The 16,481-nt window shown below is 41.1% G+C and overlaps 1 protein-coding gene across 1 annotated transcript; it reads right to left on the reverse strand.

Annotated features, from left to right (window-relative positions):
- Window positions 1-255: 255 nt before the first annotated feature.
- On the reverse strand, window positions 256-5,535 carry LOC140466526 (procathepsin L-like). Its single transcript, XM_072561998.1, has 3 exons — window positions 5,377-5,535; window positions 3,061-3,163; window positions 256-633 (listed from the first exon to the last, which is right to left on the reverse strand). Exons 1-3 carry the CDS (start codon window positions 5,426-5,428, stop codon window positions 534-536), a joined length of 255 nt encoding a protein of 84 aa, XP_072418099.1. The 5' UTR covers window positions 5,429-5,535; the 3' UTR covers window positions 256-533.
- Between the last annotated feature and the right edge of the window lie 10,946 nt (window positions 5,536-16,481).

Here is a 16,481-nt window from a genome sequence, read left to right on the forward strand (position 1 = left end):
GACCGGCTTAACGTGTTTCCAGGAGGGTTTCTGGTTCGAGTCTGTTCAATTAAGCCTTATTGTCCTCAACAACCCCATTGCATTTATTCAGTAACTGTGCTGGTGTCAAAAACGCAGACTCTTCAAATTTTCTGTGCATTTGTCTACAATATGGTTTGACAATAGATTTCATAGCAGACAAGGCAATTCATTAGGCACAAAAACAAATACGTTCCTTTGGACAAACAAACTCTGAAAATGATTGCTGGCAGCCTTTATTATATTGTTGGACATCAGCAGTACAGGCAGATTATTGTCTTCTCCAAGCTGGAGAATTTATTCACTCTATCATTTACAGTGGCTATACGTATCAATCAGACTATGCCATTGGTTTTATATGAAGCGATAGAAATGGCAAAAATCGTCATTATTTCACTTTTTAAATTTGCAGCAGACAATTAAAGCGATGTCATTGACTGAGTCAGCATTAACAGAAATGGTCCGGGTTTTCATTCAGCTGGGATTGATGAAGCTCTGTCTTATCAGTTGGCTCGTTACACGATAGGGTACCGCACAATACTGGCAATTCCACAGTGATTCCCTCTATCCTTAGCAATTTTGATGTACCCGTCTTCACCCCAGTCTGTTCCCCAGCTGGAAAGTAAGAAAGTGCATTGGTGTTGGAATCAAAATGCTGATAAAAGAGACATGTTTGGAGAAGCAGCTGTTTTAACTCTGGTATGCAATTGGAATTATTTTAGGGACTGAATTCTGGAATTACTGAGCTAGACAATGAGTTGTAAAGAATAAGTTGCATCAGGGTGGAAAGAGTAAATTGTTTTCTTTAACATCAATTGCTGATCTGTACACTACGTATAGACTCACTACAACAATTCAAATGGCATGAGGTGAGATCAATATCAGGGATAGTCTGCAGCTGGAGTGGATACGAAGTTCTAATTGAATAGGGACGAGTGAAAGTGTATATGGCCTCCTGGAGATTTCCTTCTTGCCTTATGGAGGAGGAGATTTTCTCAGGGTTTTTTTTCAACCAACATCGTTCTGAGATTGCCTGCCACAGGATAGAGACTGTGCAGAGCATAAGTTGATTTGGGCAAAGGTTACCCCGTGTCTCCTAAACTGCAAGGATACTTCGGCCTCAGAATTTGTTCCATATCTGGTTACCCTGCCCAAATCACATTTCCAAGCTTTACCAAACTATTCCAGCACCCATTAAACTGTAATACTATCTACCTTACTACACAACAATGTGTACGTTCTTATAAGCGACCCACATACTGTTTCTTCTGGGAAATCAAGTAGAAATGTGTGTATGTGTCAGTGTGTGTGTGTGTGTGTGTGTGTGTGTGTGTGTGTGTGTGTGTGTGTGTGTGTGTGTGTGTGTGTGTGTGTCCACCAGAACCACAGGACTTCTTTAATCAAACATTTTGTATCCAATCTGGCCCTGAAGATGTGACTGCTTCTTCCAAACCTGACTGCCGTGATTGTAATGACGGCAGCCAGCGATGCCTCAAAGAATAAATGGCTGAAAGGAGACAGACGGTGGTACTTGATGGAAAATATTCATTCTAGAGTTCAGTTACTAATAAAGTACCGTAAGGATCAGTTTCGGATCTACTTTTGTTAGTCGATTTTTATAGAAATGAACTGAATGAATGAGAAGGATGGTGGACTAATATGCGGATGATATTAAGTTCGTTAGAGGTGTTGACAGTTACTAAGGATGTATGGATTGCAGACATAAGTAGATAAGCTGCAGAGCTATGACGACAGGTGGCGAATGCAGTTTAACGCGGTAAAGTGTGAGGTGATTCAGTTTGGAAAGAATCCAATGTAATGGGCGAATGGTCAGATTCGTGCTTGTGCAGATGAGCACAGAGATCTCAGTGTCGAGGTACATCGATGTTTGAATATTGCCTCCCAGGTTGATAGGGTTATTGGGATGGCATATGGTGTGTTAGCTTTGATTGTTAGGGGGATTCAGTTTCGGAAACAGGAGATCATGCTTCAAGCCATACTAAACTCTGTCGCAACCACATTCTGGGTAATATGCACACTTCTGGTCACCGTATTACAGGAAGAATGTGCATGCTTTGGAACGGGTTCAGATGAGATTTACTGGGCAATCGACAGTTATGGAGGGAGATAGCAAAAGGAAAAGCTGAGGGAGTTAGGCTGTTTTCGGTAGGATAAAGTTTCAGGTGAATTAATTGAGACACATAAGTTAATTAAAATATTTGGTAGGTTGGATAGTGAGAGGCTTTTTTTCCTTGAATGGCGATGGCTGGCAGGAGGGCTTTAAAATCAACAGAGATAGACATTGGACAGATGTCAGTGGTAGTTTCTTTCCTCCGATTGTTGTCGGGGCTTGGAACTCTGCCTGCATCAGTGGAGGTCTTGCCACATTTCAGAATATTTAAATGGTCATTGGTCAGGAATATGTACGAGAATGGAATAGTATTTGCTCCATGGGCTTCAGATTGGTTGCACAGGTCAGCGCAACATCTAGTGTTAAAAGACATTTACTGGGCGGTAAAGTTCTATGTTCTACGTTCCAGAATTGGGGCTGTTAATCTGATCCCATCAGTGTCCGAGTGACAAGTGATTAGAGCTTTGTCCTTGTTTCCCTGTGAACAGGTTGTACAGTTGGTTTTGAGATATGACTTTGCCGCCCATTTCCCCAGGAAATTGTTTTCTGTTGTTGTGTATAGCTGTTAATTTTAACCATATGTTTGTAATTTGTACTGGTAAGTTTAAAAACTGGTTGTGATTCAGGGATAATGACACTCTGATGCCTGCCTCTGTGCGAAGCAATACTTCAGACAAGAACCGTACACTTGTAAGTGCAGCGTTACTTGGTGATGGGATACCTGCCTCTGACTTTTTTTTAGATATCATCTCAGACAGCACAACCATTAAGCATTCAATTCCAGATAAATACAGAGTTACGTGCTCGTTGAACAGATACAAAGGTTGCAGCACAGAGACAGGAAATTCATTCCATGCCACTCTCCCTTCTCCGTCTGTGATCAGGTGTTTATTATTTCAAAGAGTACGGACCTGTTTTTAACCAGCCAATACTTCATTCCATCCTCAATTCCAAAACCAACCACCAGCACTTCATCGGTTACATATCCATTGCAATTTTCATCATAGTAAACTCCTGTAAGGAGACACATATTAAATGGTTTATCTGTGAAATATTTAATTAGTGTTAATTTAGCTTTGTTTCATGAACACTGACATGTCTGTTTTTACTAACTGTCTTCAAATTGATCGTCCTCACTCCGCACCATGACGTCTGTTGACTTTAATCAATGTTTCCCAATGACATCGCCTCCACCATTCTCACTTCCTCTCGGCACATCCTTCAGAGTCATAGACTTTTATAGCGTAGAAATGCTTCGATCCTTCGATCGAAATAGTCCATGCTGAGCACATATCCTCAACCAATCTAGCCCTATTTTTCAGCACTTGGCCAATATCCCTGTAAACCATTCCTATACATCTACCCATCCAGATGCCTTTTCTAATGTTGTATTTGTATCACTCTCCACCACTTCCTCTGGTATTTCATTCCAGACACGTACCATGCTCTGTGTGAAAACATTGCTCCTCAGATACCTTTAAATCTTTTCCTTCTCACCTTAAACGTACGGTCTCTAGTTTTGTACTCTCCTCCTCTTTATTCGTCCCATACCCATTATTGTTCATGAACCTCCACAAGCTCACCCTTCAGTCTCTGTCGTACCAGCGAACAAGGCTGCAGCCTTCTCAGCCTCGGGCGAAAGTGAGGAGTCCAGATGCTGGAAATCAGAGTCCAGATTAGACTTATGCTGGAAATGCACAGCAGGTCAGGCAGGATCTGAGGAGGGAGGAATATCGACTTCATCAGGAAGAGCTGTTGCCCGAAACTTGATTTTCCTCCTCTTCAAATGCTGCCTGTGCTGCTGTGCTTCTCTAGCAAACCCCTAAGCTAGACTCAATTTAGCCTCACTCTAACCCTCAAATACTTCAACCCTTGCTAAGTCCTTGTAAATATTTTCTGGATCCTTTCAAATTTAACAACATCTTTCTTACAGCAGAAAGTCCAGACTTTAACATAAAATTCTAAAACTGGCCTTACCAATGTCCTTTGCAGCTGGAACATGACATCGCAAAGCATATACTCAATGCACTGACGAATGCTGCTTTCACTCCCCTGTCGACGTGTGACTCCAAAATCATGGAATTATGCACGCGGGCCTCGAGGTCTCTTTTTTTTAAAATAACACTCCCTCAGGCCCTGAAACTTTCTGCATACATTTCTTTACTTTCTTTAATTGTCTCCTGTCCATTCCTGCTGGCACTGGACCACCATCCCTTTTCTTATTTAATTTCCTTGTTCCACCCAATCACAGACTATCTGTTTCATTCTTCCTTTTTTATATAATTTTTGCTGTTGTTTTTATATCAATGATTGATATAGTATCTTGCTGAGATTATTTTCAGTGTAGAAATAATTTACCAAACATTTGCAGAAGACACTGACCATGGTACCTGACCGTGTATAATATCAGTTTGCTGCCATGTGTGTTAACACATTCTGTTAAATTACAAAATCCTCCACCTGGGGTAATGAAGGAGATCCAATCTGCATTCAGTGTTTTTTCGAGTTTGTCTCCAATTGTGGGTTGTACAGTAGAAGTGCTTTGTGATTTGAAATGTTGATGGAGTCAATAGGGAATGGTCCTGCACATGGAGACGACCTGTGTCATCATCACAAGGAAGCTGTGCAGGCGTCCACCTCCCTGTTCAGACCACCGTCTTTGCAAGTCATCTCGAGTCGCCACACGAGAGGAGATCAAGAACAGAATAGAAACAGCTGCTGAGAGAAGAGGTGGAGCAGAGAGTGAAAGACTCTCAGCAGGAGGCCAAGAGATTTCAAGTCGAAGGTCTCGCCCTTCCTCTTAATCCAGATACAGTGAGTGTAGCGTCTACAGTTTACAATTAATAAAACGCTGACATGTGCAGGTACTCAGCAGCACATCAGGACAGTTACACCTCACTGTCAGTTCTCTTAGCTTTAGCACAACGTTTGAGCTATTTGCATCACTCCGAATGGAGCAGGTCCATTTCTCATTACCATTCATGAGCTCACCTTGTAGCATAGTCTAGCTTTAACTCGATGATATCTGACAGAACTGGACGGCATGTTACACGGGAGGAGTGTAGGGAGGAACAAGGGTCAGGGTCATGGTCCATGGTGAACTTTGCAGTGATATTAATACCAAAATAGTGACAGTAAATGTGTCTGTAGATGTATGATTTCTAATACCTTTTCTTGAACAGTCGATAATCTGATTCAAAGACATCATCCAGGGCTCTGCGACTTACCTCCTTTATAATGTTGAAAGGATTTCAGACTTGCATTAATCACAACAGACATCGGTCCTATCTCTCTCACTGCTTGTTCCAATGCTGCCTCGCCTCGTGAAACCCATTTGTAGTCAGTGATTTTAGCAGCAATTTTATCTGGTTCAAATCTGCAGTCTCCATGCTAAATTTTAAACAAAATGTTCAAAAGGAATACTCGTTAAGATCATAATAAAGTTATTTTTTCTTTGCATGACTCGTTTCTGCATTCCGACTTTGGCAGCCAATTTATTTTCCTAAATCTGTGCGATATTTGTTCACCATTTGTTTAGAAAAAAGCACATTTTGCGTGACTTCGCACGAAAACAAACTGTTTGTTCGAACTCGTCCACGCCGGTCACATATCCTGACGTATTGTACTCCCATTTGCGACCACTTGGCCCTGAACACTTCCAATCCATATACCCATCTCCGTACCTTTTTAAATTTGTAATTCTACCAGCCTCCGCCCTTTCTTCAGGGAGGTCTTTCCATACATACATGAAACTCGGCGCGAGACAGTTACAACTCAGATCATTTTTAGAGTTTTCTTGTGTCAAACTTAATGTTTATTGCTCAATGTATTCGAAACATTCTACACTGAGACCAAGCAATGGTATTACAAATGACTTGAAATGTGAGAAAATAACAAAAAATGTACTTTGCGTTAACAACTCAATATCCCAATCAAGCTCACCATCTAGTTAGCTCATACCGAAACAACATTAGAAAGAGTTGAGGCTCTTCACAGTTTTCTGTCGACTCATCTGAAACTTGTGATCGTACAGTAGTGAATTAAATTCTTCACATGCAGATAAACGTTTCCCAAACCGTCAATAATGACATCATTAGAGTTATTGGATTACAATTAATTAGTATTAGTCTCAGTGCCTATTCAAATATTTCCCCTTTCATTTTAAAGCTCGGCTCTCTAGGTTTGGACTCCGATCCCATGGCTAAGGCATTATGCTCTTTACCCGATTCATGTGTTTCATGATTTTATAGCCCTTGATAATGTCACCACTCAGCCTCTGTACCTCCACTGGAGAAAAGCTCCAGCCTATTCAGTCTCTCCCGATAACTGTAACCCAATCCCAGCAAAATCATTGTCAATATTTTCTGCACCCTGTGAAAGTTAACAACATCCCCCCTTTAACAGAGCAACCAAAAGTGTGTACAGTTTTCCAAAAGTGGCCTCGCCAATGTCCTGTACAGCTGCAATATGACGTCCCAATACCTGTATCAATGTTTTGAACAATAAAGGTAACTATGCCAAATGCCTCCTTCACCATCCTATCTATCCTCGGCTCCACTTCCAAGGAATTATATACCTGCACCCCTCGGCCTCTCTGTAAATTCTTGCATGTTGGAAATGATGGTGTATATTGATTGTCTAAAGTATGGTCTCAATGCCCGTGTTTAAACGAAAATTGGACAATTGTAAATGTGGTGACTTTGCTACTCTCTGATGGAGTAAAGATTCTTGTCAATAATTTTCAATTACTTCTCAACAATGTTGCAGTTACTTCAGTTTCAGGACACAGGGCAGAACATGATGCCAACTCTGGGGTGAGATTGAGACTGGGAGCGATATCGAAATGGGTGGGTGTGTGTAGCAGGATGAATTGCCACATACACCCAGATGCTTCATCACTGGCCTTCTATCCAAAAGGTACGCAGGGGGAATATCTACACGATTGTCAGCACCATTTGAATTTATCATATTTTGAAGAAATCTGTGTCCAATGGGGCAAAGTGTGGACAATATCTCCACTTGCGAAATTAAACTGCAAATAACATTCTTACCAGACAAGTGACAGGCAATGACATAATCCAACATGGGAGAGAATTTAACCAATACTGAATTGCACACTATCAACATCTCTGAAGTCTTTCCATCAACTAAACAAAAGGCAAGGATATGGTGAAATACTTCCACTTCCCAGGATGACTGCAGCTCCGACAACAAAGAAAGAAACAGTTATTTTATTGGTTGTCTCCTATAGACATTGGAAAGATTGGGTAGTAGATCTTGGAAACGTGCAGATATAACAGAATTTGCTGATAAGGGTGATTTGAAATTCCCCAATATTAATTGCAAAATACGTGGTGCAGATTATCTGGATGGAGATGATTTTGTTAGGTGTTTCCAGGAAGTATTCCTGACGCAATAAGTAGATATGACGACTGGGGTGGCCATATTAGATTTGGTGTGAAGCAATTCGCCAGGCCAGGTGCCAGATAACTCAGTGGCAGAGCATTTTGGTGACAGAGAACATAAATGCCTCAAATTTGAGGTCGCCATGGGGAGGAATAGAAACTGACTTAATGAGAGGAAATTTAATCTGGGGACGGGATGTTTTACTGCTCTTAGACAAAACCTGTGGAGTGTAAATTAGGAATAATTCCTTTACGGAAATGCACAACAGAAATGTGGAGCATTTTCTTTGCTATGTTGAATAACTTTGTCCCAATGAGACCGGTGTGGAATTGTAAAGGGAAGGAGCCCTGGATGACAAGAGTAGAAGAGGATCTGGCGCATATTTTGAAGATTACAGGGTCGAAAGGAAAGAACTCAAAAATGGACTGATGAAAACTGGTTGGGGGCATGAGAAAGCCCTGGCGGGAAGGATTTGAAAAAAATCCAAATGTTTTGCACACGTACATTAGGAATAAGAGAATGATCTGAGAGAGCATCAGCTGGATCTAAGCCAGTGGAGGGAACTTAAGCACCGAGCGTGGCGAGGTAGAGAAGAATCAAAATGAGTTTTTTTGCTATTGTATTCATGAGACAGAGGGAGCTTGATGTTAGAGAGAATACTGTGGAAGTGCTTAATAGGCTTGAGCAGATTGATATTAAGAATGTGGATTTGGTGGAAATTCTGGAAAACATGAGTATGATTAAATCTCGACGGCCAGATCAGATTTATCCACATTTCCAACGAGAAGTGAGGAATTAGGTTGCTGCACATCTGGCAATGATCTTTGTATCCAAACTCTCCATAGTAGTTCTTCATGTTTGGAGGGAGGCATATATTGTACTTCTCTTCAGGGAAGTAAATAGGGAAAAAACCTGGAAATTATAGTATGGTAGGTTTACGTCTGTGGTCAGCAAGGTACTGAAAAATGTTCGCAGATATAGGATTTTGGATTGTTTGGATAAAGATTTTGGATTAAGGAAAGTTGTTTTTTTTTAAATGGCTTGGAAAAAGAAGTGGAAGGTAACCAGAGTCGTGTACCCAGGAAAAAGGCTGTCAGAAGAGGTCATACGTTTATGACCATTGGAGAAAGCAAAGGGAAGATATCAGAGGTAGGTTATTTCCACAAAGAGGTTTTGATGCGTGGACTGCACCGCTAGCTTTGGTAGTAAAGTTAGAAACATTAAGAATATTTAAGCGACCGCTGGTCAAGCACATGCACGGCAGCAATTGTCGAGGTGTGTATTTAGGTTGATCTTAGGTTAAGATAAATGTTTGGCACAACATTGGCGTCCGAAGGGCCTGCACTGCGCTCCACTGTTCAGTGTTCTATGTTTGGACGCTGAGTAGGTTTGACACCATCCAGGACATTCACTCCATTTGTCTGGCATCAAAGCCACAAATATTAATTCCCTCCATTATCATCACAAAGTGATAGCAGTATGTACAATCCACGAGCTGTGAAGTCGATTGATGGACTGTAGACAGAACCTTCCAAACCGAAAGCCACTTCCGCCAAGGAGGATAGTAGGTACAGTTAACACCACTCTCTGCAAAATCCCCTCAAATCACTCACCATCCCGGCTCAGAAATTTATTGTCATTCCGTCACCGACTTTGGGTCAAAAGCCTTGAACTCCCTCTCGAACAGATTAGTACCGATCAAAAATTCTGCAAATGTTCTGGAAGGCAACTCATCACACCTTCTCCAAGCCAAGTTTGAATGAACGCTGACACAGTCTGCCACAACTACATTTTAAGCCATCTTGAAATTAAATCTGGGTGTATGTGGCAATTCATCCTGCTACACACACCCACCCATTTCGATATCGCTCCCAGTCTCAATCTCACCCCAGAGTTGGCATCATGTTCTGCCCTGTGTCCTGAAACTGAAGTAACTGCAACATTGTTGAGAAGTAATTGAAAATTATTGACAAGAATCTTTACTCCATCAGAGAGTAGCAAAGTCACCACATTTACAATTGTCCAATTTTCGTTTAAACACGGGCATTGAGACCATACTTTAGACAATCAATATACACCATCATTTCCAACATGCAAGAATTTACAGAGAGGCCGAGGGGTGCAGGTATATAATTCCTTGGAAGTGGAGCCGAGGATAGATAGGATGGTGAAGGAGGCATTTGGCATAGTTACCTTTATTGTTCAAAACATTGATACAGGTATTGGGACGTCATATTGCAGCTGTACAGGACATTGGCGAGGCCACTTTTGGAAAACCGTACACACTTTTGGTTGCTCTGTTAAAGGGGGGATGTTGTTAACTTTCACAGGGTGCAGAAAATATTGACAATGATTTTGCTGGGATTGGGTTACAGTTATCGGGAGAGACTGAATAGGCTGGAGCTTTTCTCCAGTGGAGGTACAGAGGCTGAGTGGTGACATTATCAAGGGCTATAAAATCATGAAACACATGAATCGGGTAAAGAGCATAATGCCTTAGCCATGGGATCGGAGTCCAAACCTAGAGAGCCGAGCTTTAAAATGAAAGGGGAAATATTTGAATAGGCACTGAGACTAATACTAATTAATTGTAATCCAATAACTCTAATGATGTCATTATTGACGGTTTGGGAAACGTTTATCTGCATGTGAAGAATTTAATTCACTACTGTACGATCACAAGTTTCAGATGAGTCGACAGAAAACTGTGAAGAGCCTCAACTCTTTCTAATGTTGTTTCGGTATGAGCTAACTAGATGGTGAGCTTGATTGGGATATTGAGTTGTTAACGCAAAGTACATTTTTTGTTATTTTCTCACATTTCAAGTCATTTGTAATACCATTGCTTGGTCTCAGTGTAGAATGTTTCGAATACATTGAGCAATAAACATTAAGTTTGACACAAGAAAACTCTAAAAATGATCTGAGTTGTAACTGTCTCGCGCCGAGTTTCATGTATGTATGGAAAGACCTCCCTGAAGAAAGGGCGGAGGCTGGTAGAATTACAAATTTAAAAAGGTACGGAGATGGGTATATGGATTGGAAGTGTTCAGGGCCAAGTGGTCGCAAATGGGAGTACAATACGTCAGGATATGTGACCGGCGTGGACGAGTTCGAACAAACAGTTTGTTTTCGTGCGAAGTCACGCAAAATGTGCTTTTTTCTAAACAAATGGTGAACAAATATCGCACAGATTTAGGAAAATAAATTGGCTGCCAAAGTCGGAATGCAGAAACGAGTCATGAAAAGAAAAAATAACTTTATTATGATCTTAACGAGTATTCCTTTTGAACATTTTGTTTAAAATTTAGCATGGAGACTGCAGATTTGAACCAGATAAAATTGCTGCTAAAATCACTGACTACAAATGGGTTTCACGAGGCGAGGCAGCATTGGAACAAGCAGTGAGAGAGATAGGACCGATGTCTGTTGTGATTAATGCAAGTCTGAAATCCTTTCAACATTATAAAGGAGGTAAGTCGCAGAGCACTGGATGATGTATTTGAATCAGATTATCGACTGTTCAAGAAAAGGTATTAGAAATCATAAATCTACGGACACATTTACTGTTACTATTTTGGTATTAATATTACTGCAAAGTTCACCATGGACCATGACCCTTACCCTTGTTCCTCCCTACACTCCTCCCGTGTTACATGCCGTCCAGTTCTGTCAGATATCATCGAGTTAAAGCTAGACTATGCTACAAGGTGAGCTCATGAATGGTAATGAGAAATGGACCTGCTCCCATTCGGAGTGATGTAAATAGCTCAAAACGTTGTGCTGTAGCTAAGAGAACTGATAGAGAGGTGTAACTGTCCTGATGTGCTGCTGAGTGCCTGCACATGTCAGCGTTTTATTAATTGTAAACTGAAGACGCGACAGTCACTGTATCTGGATTAAGAGGAAGGGCGAGATCTTCGACTTGAAATCTCTTGGTCTCCTGCTGAGAGTCTTTCACTCTCTGCTCCACCTCTTCTCTCAGCAGCTGTTTCTATTCTGTTCTTGATCTCCTCGCGTGTGGCAACTCGAGATGACTTGTGACTTGCAAAGACGGTGGTCTGAACAGGGTGGTGGAGCCTGCACAGCTTCCTTCTGATGATGACACAGGTCGTCTCCATGTGCAGGACTATTCCCTATTGACTCCATCAACATTTCAAATCACAAAGCACTTCTACTGTACAACCCACAATTGGAGACAAACCCGAAAAATACTGAATGCAGAGTGGAGCTCCTTCATTACCCCAGGTGTAGGAGTTTGTAAGTTGTTAGAATGTGTTAACACACATGGCAGCAAACCGATATTCCACACGGTCAGATACCATGGTCATTGTCTTCTGCACATGTCTGGTAAATTATTTCCTCACTGAAAATAATCTCAGCAGGATACTATATCAATCATTGATATAAAAACAACAGCAAAAATTATTTTAAAAAAGGAAGAATGAAACAGATAGTCTGTGATTGGGTGGAACAAGGAAATTAAATAAGAAAAGGGATGGTGGTCCAGTGCCAGCAGGAATGGACAGGAGACAATTAAAGAAAGTAAAGAAATGTATGCAGAAAGTTTCAGGGCCTGAGGGAGTGTTATTTTGAAAAAAAGAGACCTCGGGGCCCGCGTGCATAATTCCATGATTTTGGAGTCACACGTCGACAGGGGAGTGAAAGCAGCATCCGTCAGTGCATTGAGTTTATGCTTTGCGATGTCATGTTCCAGCTGCAAAGGACATTGGTAAGGCCAGTTTTAGAATTTTATGTTAAAGTCGGTACTTTCTGCTGTAAGAAAGATGTTGTTAAATTTGAAAGGTTCCAGAAAATATTTACAAGGACTTAGCAAGGGTTGAAGTATTTGAGGGTTAGAGTGAGGCTGAATAGAGTCTAGCTTAGAGTTTTGCTGGAGAAGCACAGCAGCACAGGCAGCATTTGAAGAGGAGGAAAATCAAGTTTCGGGCAACAGCTCTTCCTGATGAAGTCGATTTTCCTCCCTCCTCAGATCCTGCCTGACCTGCTGTGCATTTCCAGCATAAGTCTGATCTGGACTCTGATCTCCAGCATCTGCAGTCCTCACTTTTGCCCGAGGCTGAGAAGGCTGCAGCCTTGTTCGCTGGTACGACAGGGACTGAAGGGTGAACTTATGGAGGTTCATGAACGATAATGGGTATGGGACGAATAAAGAGGAGCAGAGTCCAAAACTAGAGACCGTACGTTTAAGGTGAGAAGGAAAAGATTTAAAGGTATCTGAGGAGCAATGTTTTCACACAGAGCATGGTACGTGTCTGGAATGAAATACCAGAGGAAGTGGTGGAGAATGATACAAATACAACATTAGAAAAGGCATCTGGATGGGTAGATGTATAGGAATGGTTTACAGGGATATTGGCCAAGTGCTGAAAAATAGGGCTCGATTGGTTGAGGATATGTGCTCAGCATGGACTATTTCGATCGAAGGATCGAAGCATTTCTACGCTATAAAAATCGATGACTCTGAAGGATGTGCCGAGAGGAAGTGAGAATGGCGGAGGCGATGTCATTGGGAAACATTGATTAAAGTCAACAGACGTAAAGGTGAGGATTGAGGACGATCAATTTGAAGACAGTTAGTACAAACAGACATGTCAGTGTTCATGAAACAAAGCTAAATTAACACTAATTAAATATTTCACAGATAAACCATTTAATATGTTTCTCCTTACAGGAGTTTACTATGATGAAAATTGCAATGGATATCTAAGCCAAGAAGTGCTGGTGGTTGGTTTTGGAATTGAGGATGGAATGAAGTATTGGCTGGTTAAAAACAGGTCCGTACTCTATTAAATTACAAACACCTAATCACAGACGGAGAAGGGACAGTGGCATGGAATGAATTTCCTGTCTCTTTGCTGCAACCTGTGTATCTGTTCAGCGAGCATGTAACGCTGTGTTTATCTGGAAGTGAATGCTTAATGGTTGTGCTGTCTGAGATGATATCTAAAACTATGTCTGAGCCAGGTGTCCCATCATCAAGAAACGCTGCACTTACAAGTGTACGTTTCTTGACTGAAGTATTGCTTCATACAGAGGCAGGCATCAGAGTGTCATTATTCCTGAATTCAATCATTTTTTAAACTTACCAGTACAAAATAAAAACATACTGTTAAAATTAACAGCTATGCACAACAAAAAGCAATTTACTGGGGAAATGGGCGGCAAAGTCAGATCCCAAACCCAACTGTCCAACCTGTTCACAGGGAAACAAGGACAAAGTTCGAATCACTTGTCACTAGAGCACTGATGGGATCAGATTAACAGCCCCAATTCTGGAACATAAAACATAGAACTTTACAGCCCAGTACATGCCTTTTAACGCTCGATGCTGCGCCGACCTGTGGAATCAATCTGAAGCCCAAGTAACAAACACTGTTCCATTCTCGTCCATATGCCTGGTCAATGACCATTTAAATATTCTGAAATGTGGCAATACCTCTACTATTGCAGGCAGAGTTCCAAGCCCCTACAACAATATGAGGAAAGAAACTACCACTGACATCTGTTCAATATCTATCTCTGTTGATTTTAAAGCCCTCCTGCCAGCCATCGCCATTCAAGGAAAAAAAGACTCTCACTATCCAACCTATCAAATATTTTAATTAACTTATGTGTCTCAATTAATTCACCTCTCAAACTTTTTCCAAACGCAAACAGCCTTAACTCCCTCGGCTTTTCCTTGTACTATCTCCCTCCATAACTGTCGATTTCCCAGTAAATCTCATCTCAACCCGTTCCAAAGCATGCACATTCTTCCTGTAATATGGTTACCAAAACTGTGCATATTACCCAGAAAGTGGTTGCAACAGAGTTTAGTACGGCTTGAAGCATGACCTTCTGTTTCCGAAACTGAATCCCCTTAACAATCAAAGCTAACACGCCATATGGCTTCCCAATAACCCGATCAATCTGGGAGGCAACATTCAAACATCGATGTACCTCGACACCGAGATCTCTGTGCTCATCTACACAAGCACGAATCTGACCATTCGCCCATTACATTGGATTCTTTCCAAACTGAATCACCTCACACTTTACCGCGTTAAACTGCATTCGCCACCTTTCGTCATAGCTCTGCAGCTTATCTACTTATCTCTGCAATCCATACATCCTTAGTAACTGTCCACAACTCTAACGAACGTAATTTCATCCGCATATTAATCCACCATCCTTCTGTGCTCTCATTCAGTTCATTTATATAAAAATCAACGAACAAAAGTGGATCCAAAAACTGATCCTTGCGGTACATTATTAGTAACTGAACTCTGGAATGAATATTTTCCATCAACTATCACCGTCTGTCTCCTTTCAGCGATTTATTCTATGAGGCATCGCTGGCTGCTGTTATTACAATCACGGCAGTAATATTTGGAAGAAGCAGTCACATCTTCAGGTCCAGACTGGATACAAAATTTTTGATTAAATAAGTCCTGTGGTTCGGGTGAATACACACACACACACACACACACACACACACACACCTACACACATTTCTACATGATTTCCCAGAAGAAACAGTATGTGGGTAGCTTATAAAAAATACACATTGTTGTTTAATAAGATAGATAGTATTACAGTGTAATGGGTGCTGGAATAGTTTGGTAAAGCTGGAAATGTGATTTGGGCAGGGGAACCGGATATGGAACAAATTTTAAGGCCGAAGTATCCTTGCAGTTTAGGAGACACTGGATAAACTGGGCCCAAATCAACTCATGCTCTGCATAGACTCGATCCAGTGGCAGGCAATCTCCAAACGATGATGGTAAAAAAAAACTGAGAAAATCTCATCTTCCATAAGGCAAGAAGGAAATCTCCAAGAGGCCATATTTCAAGCTCTCACTCGTCCCTATTCACTTTCCCCTTCATATCTACTACAGCTGCAGACCTATCCCTGATATTGATCTCACCTCATGTCATTTTAAATGTTGCAGTGAGTCCATACGTACTGTACAGATCAGCAATTGATGCAAAAGAAAACAATTGTCTCTTTCCAGCCTGATGCAAATTATTCTTTCCAACTCATTATCTAGCTCAGTAATTCCAGAATTCAGTCCCTAAAATAATTCCAATTGTATACCAGAGTTAAAACAGCTGCTTATCCAAACGTGTCCCTTTAACAGCGTTTTGATTCCAACACCAATGGAATTTCTTATTTTCCAGCTGGGGAACAGACTGGGGTGATGACGGGTACATCAAAATTGCTAAGGATAGAGGTAATCACTGTGAAATTGCCAGTGTTGTGCGGTACCCTATCGTGTAACGAGCCAACTGATAAGACAGAGCTGCATCAATCCCAGCTGAATGAAAACCCGGACCATTTCTGATAATGCTGACTCATTCAAGGACATTGTTTTAATTGTCTGCTGCAAATTTAAAAAGTGAAATAATGACGATTTTTGCACATTTCTATTACTTCATATAAAACCAATGGCATTGTCTGATTGATACATACAGCCACTGTAAATGATAGAATAAATAAATTCTCCAGCTCGTAGAAGACAATAATCTGCATGTACTGCCGATGACCAACAATATAATAAAGGCTGCCAGCAATCATTTTCAGAGGTTGTTTGTTCCAAAGGAATGTATTTAGCTTTGTGCCTAATGAATTGTGTTGACTGCTATTAAATATATTGTCCAAACATGTTGAAGACAAATGCACAGAAAATGTGAAGAATCTGTGTTTTTTTGACAACAGCACCGTTACTGAATAAATGCAATGGGGTTGTTGAGGACATTAAGGCTTAATTGAACAGAGTCTAACCAGAAACTCTCCTGGAAACATGTTAAGCTGGCCAGACTGTAGAATGGGAGTGTCCCGATGAGATTCAGTTCAGACAAATGCGAATATGCAATTTCATCTATTGATTGGCACTGAATGGAAAAACTGGAAAACTGAGTA

The sequence above is a fragment of the Chiloscyllium punctatum genome, chromosome 43 (assembly GCF_047496795.1).
Source record: "Chiloscyllium punctatum isolate Juve2018m chromosome 43, sChiPun1.3, whole genome shotgun sequence".
NCBI lineage: Eukaryota > Metazoa > Chordata > Chondrichthyes > Orectolobiformes > Hemiscylliidae > Chiloscyllium > Chiloscyllium punctatum.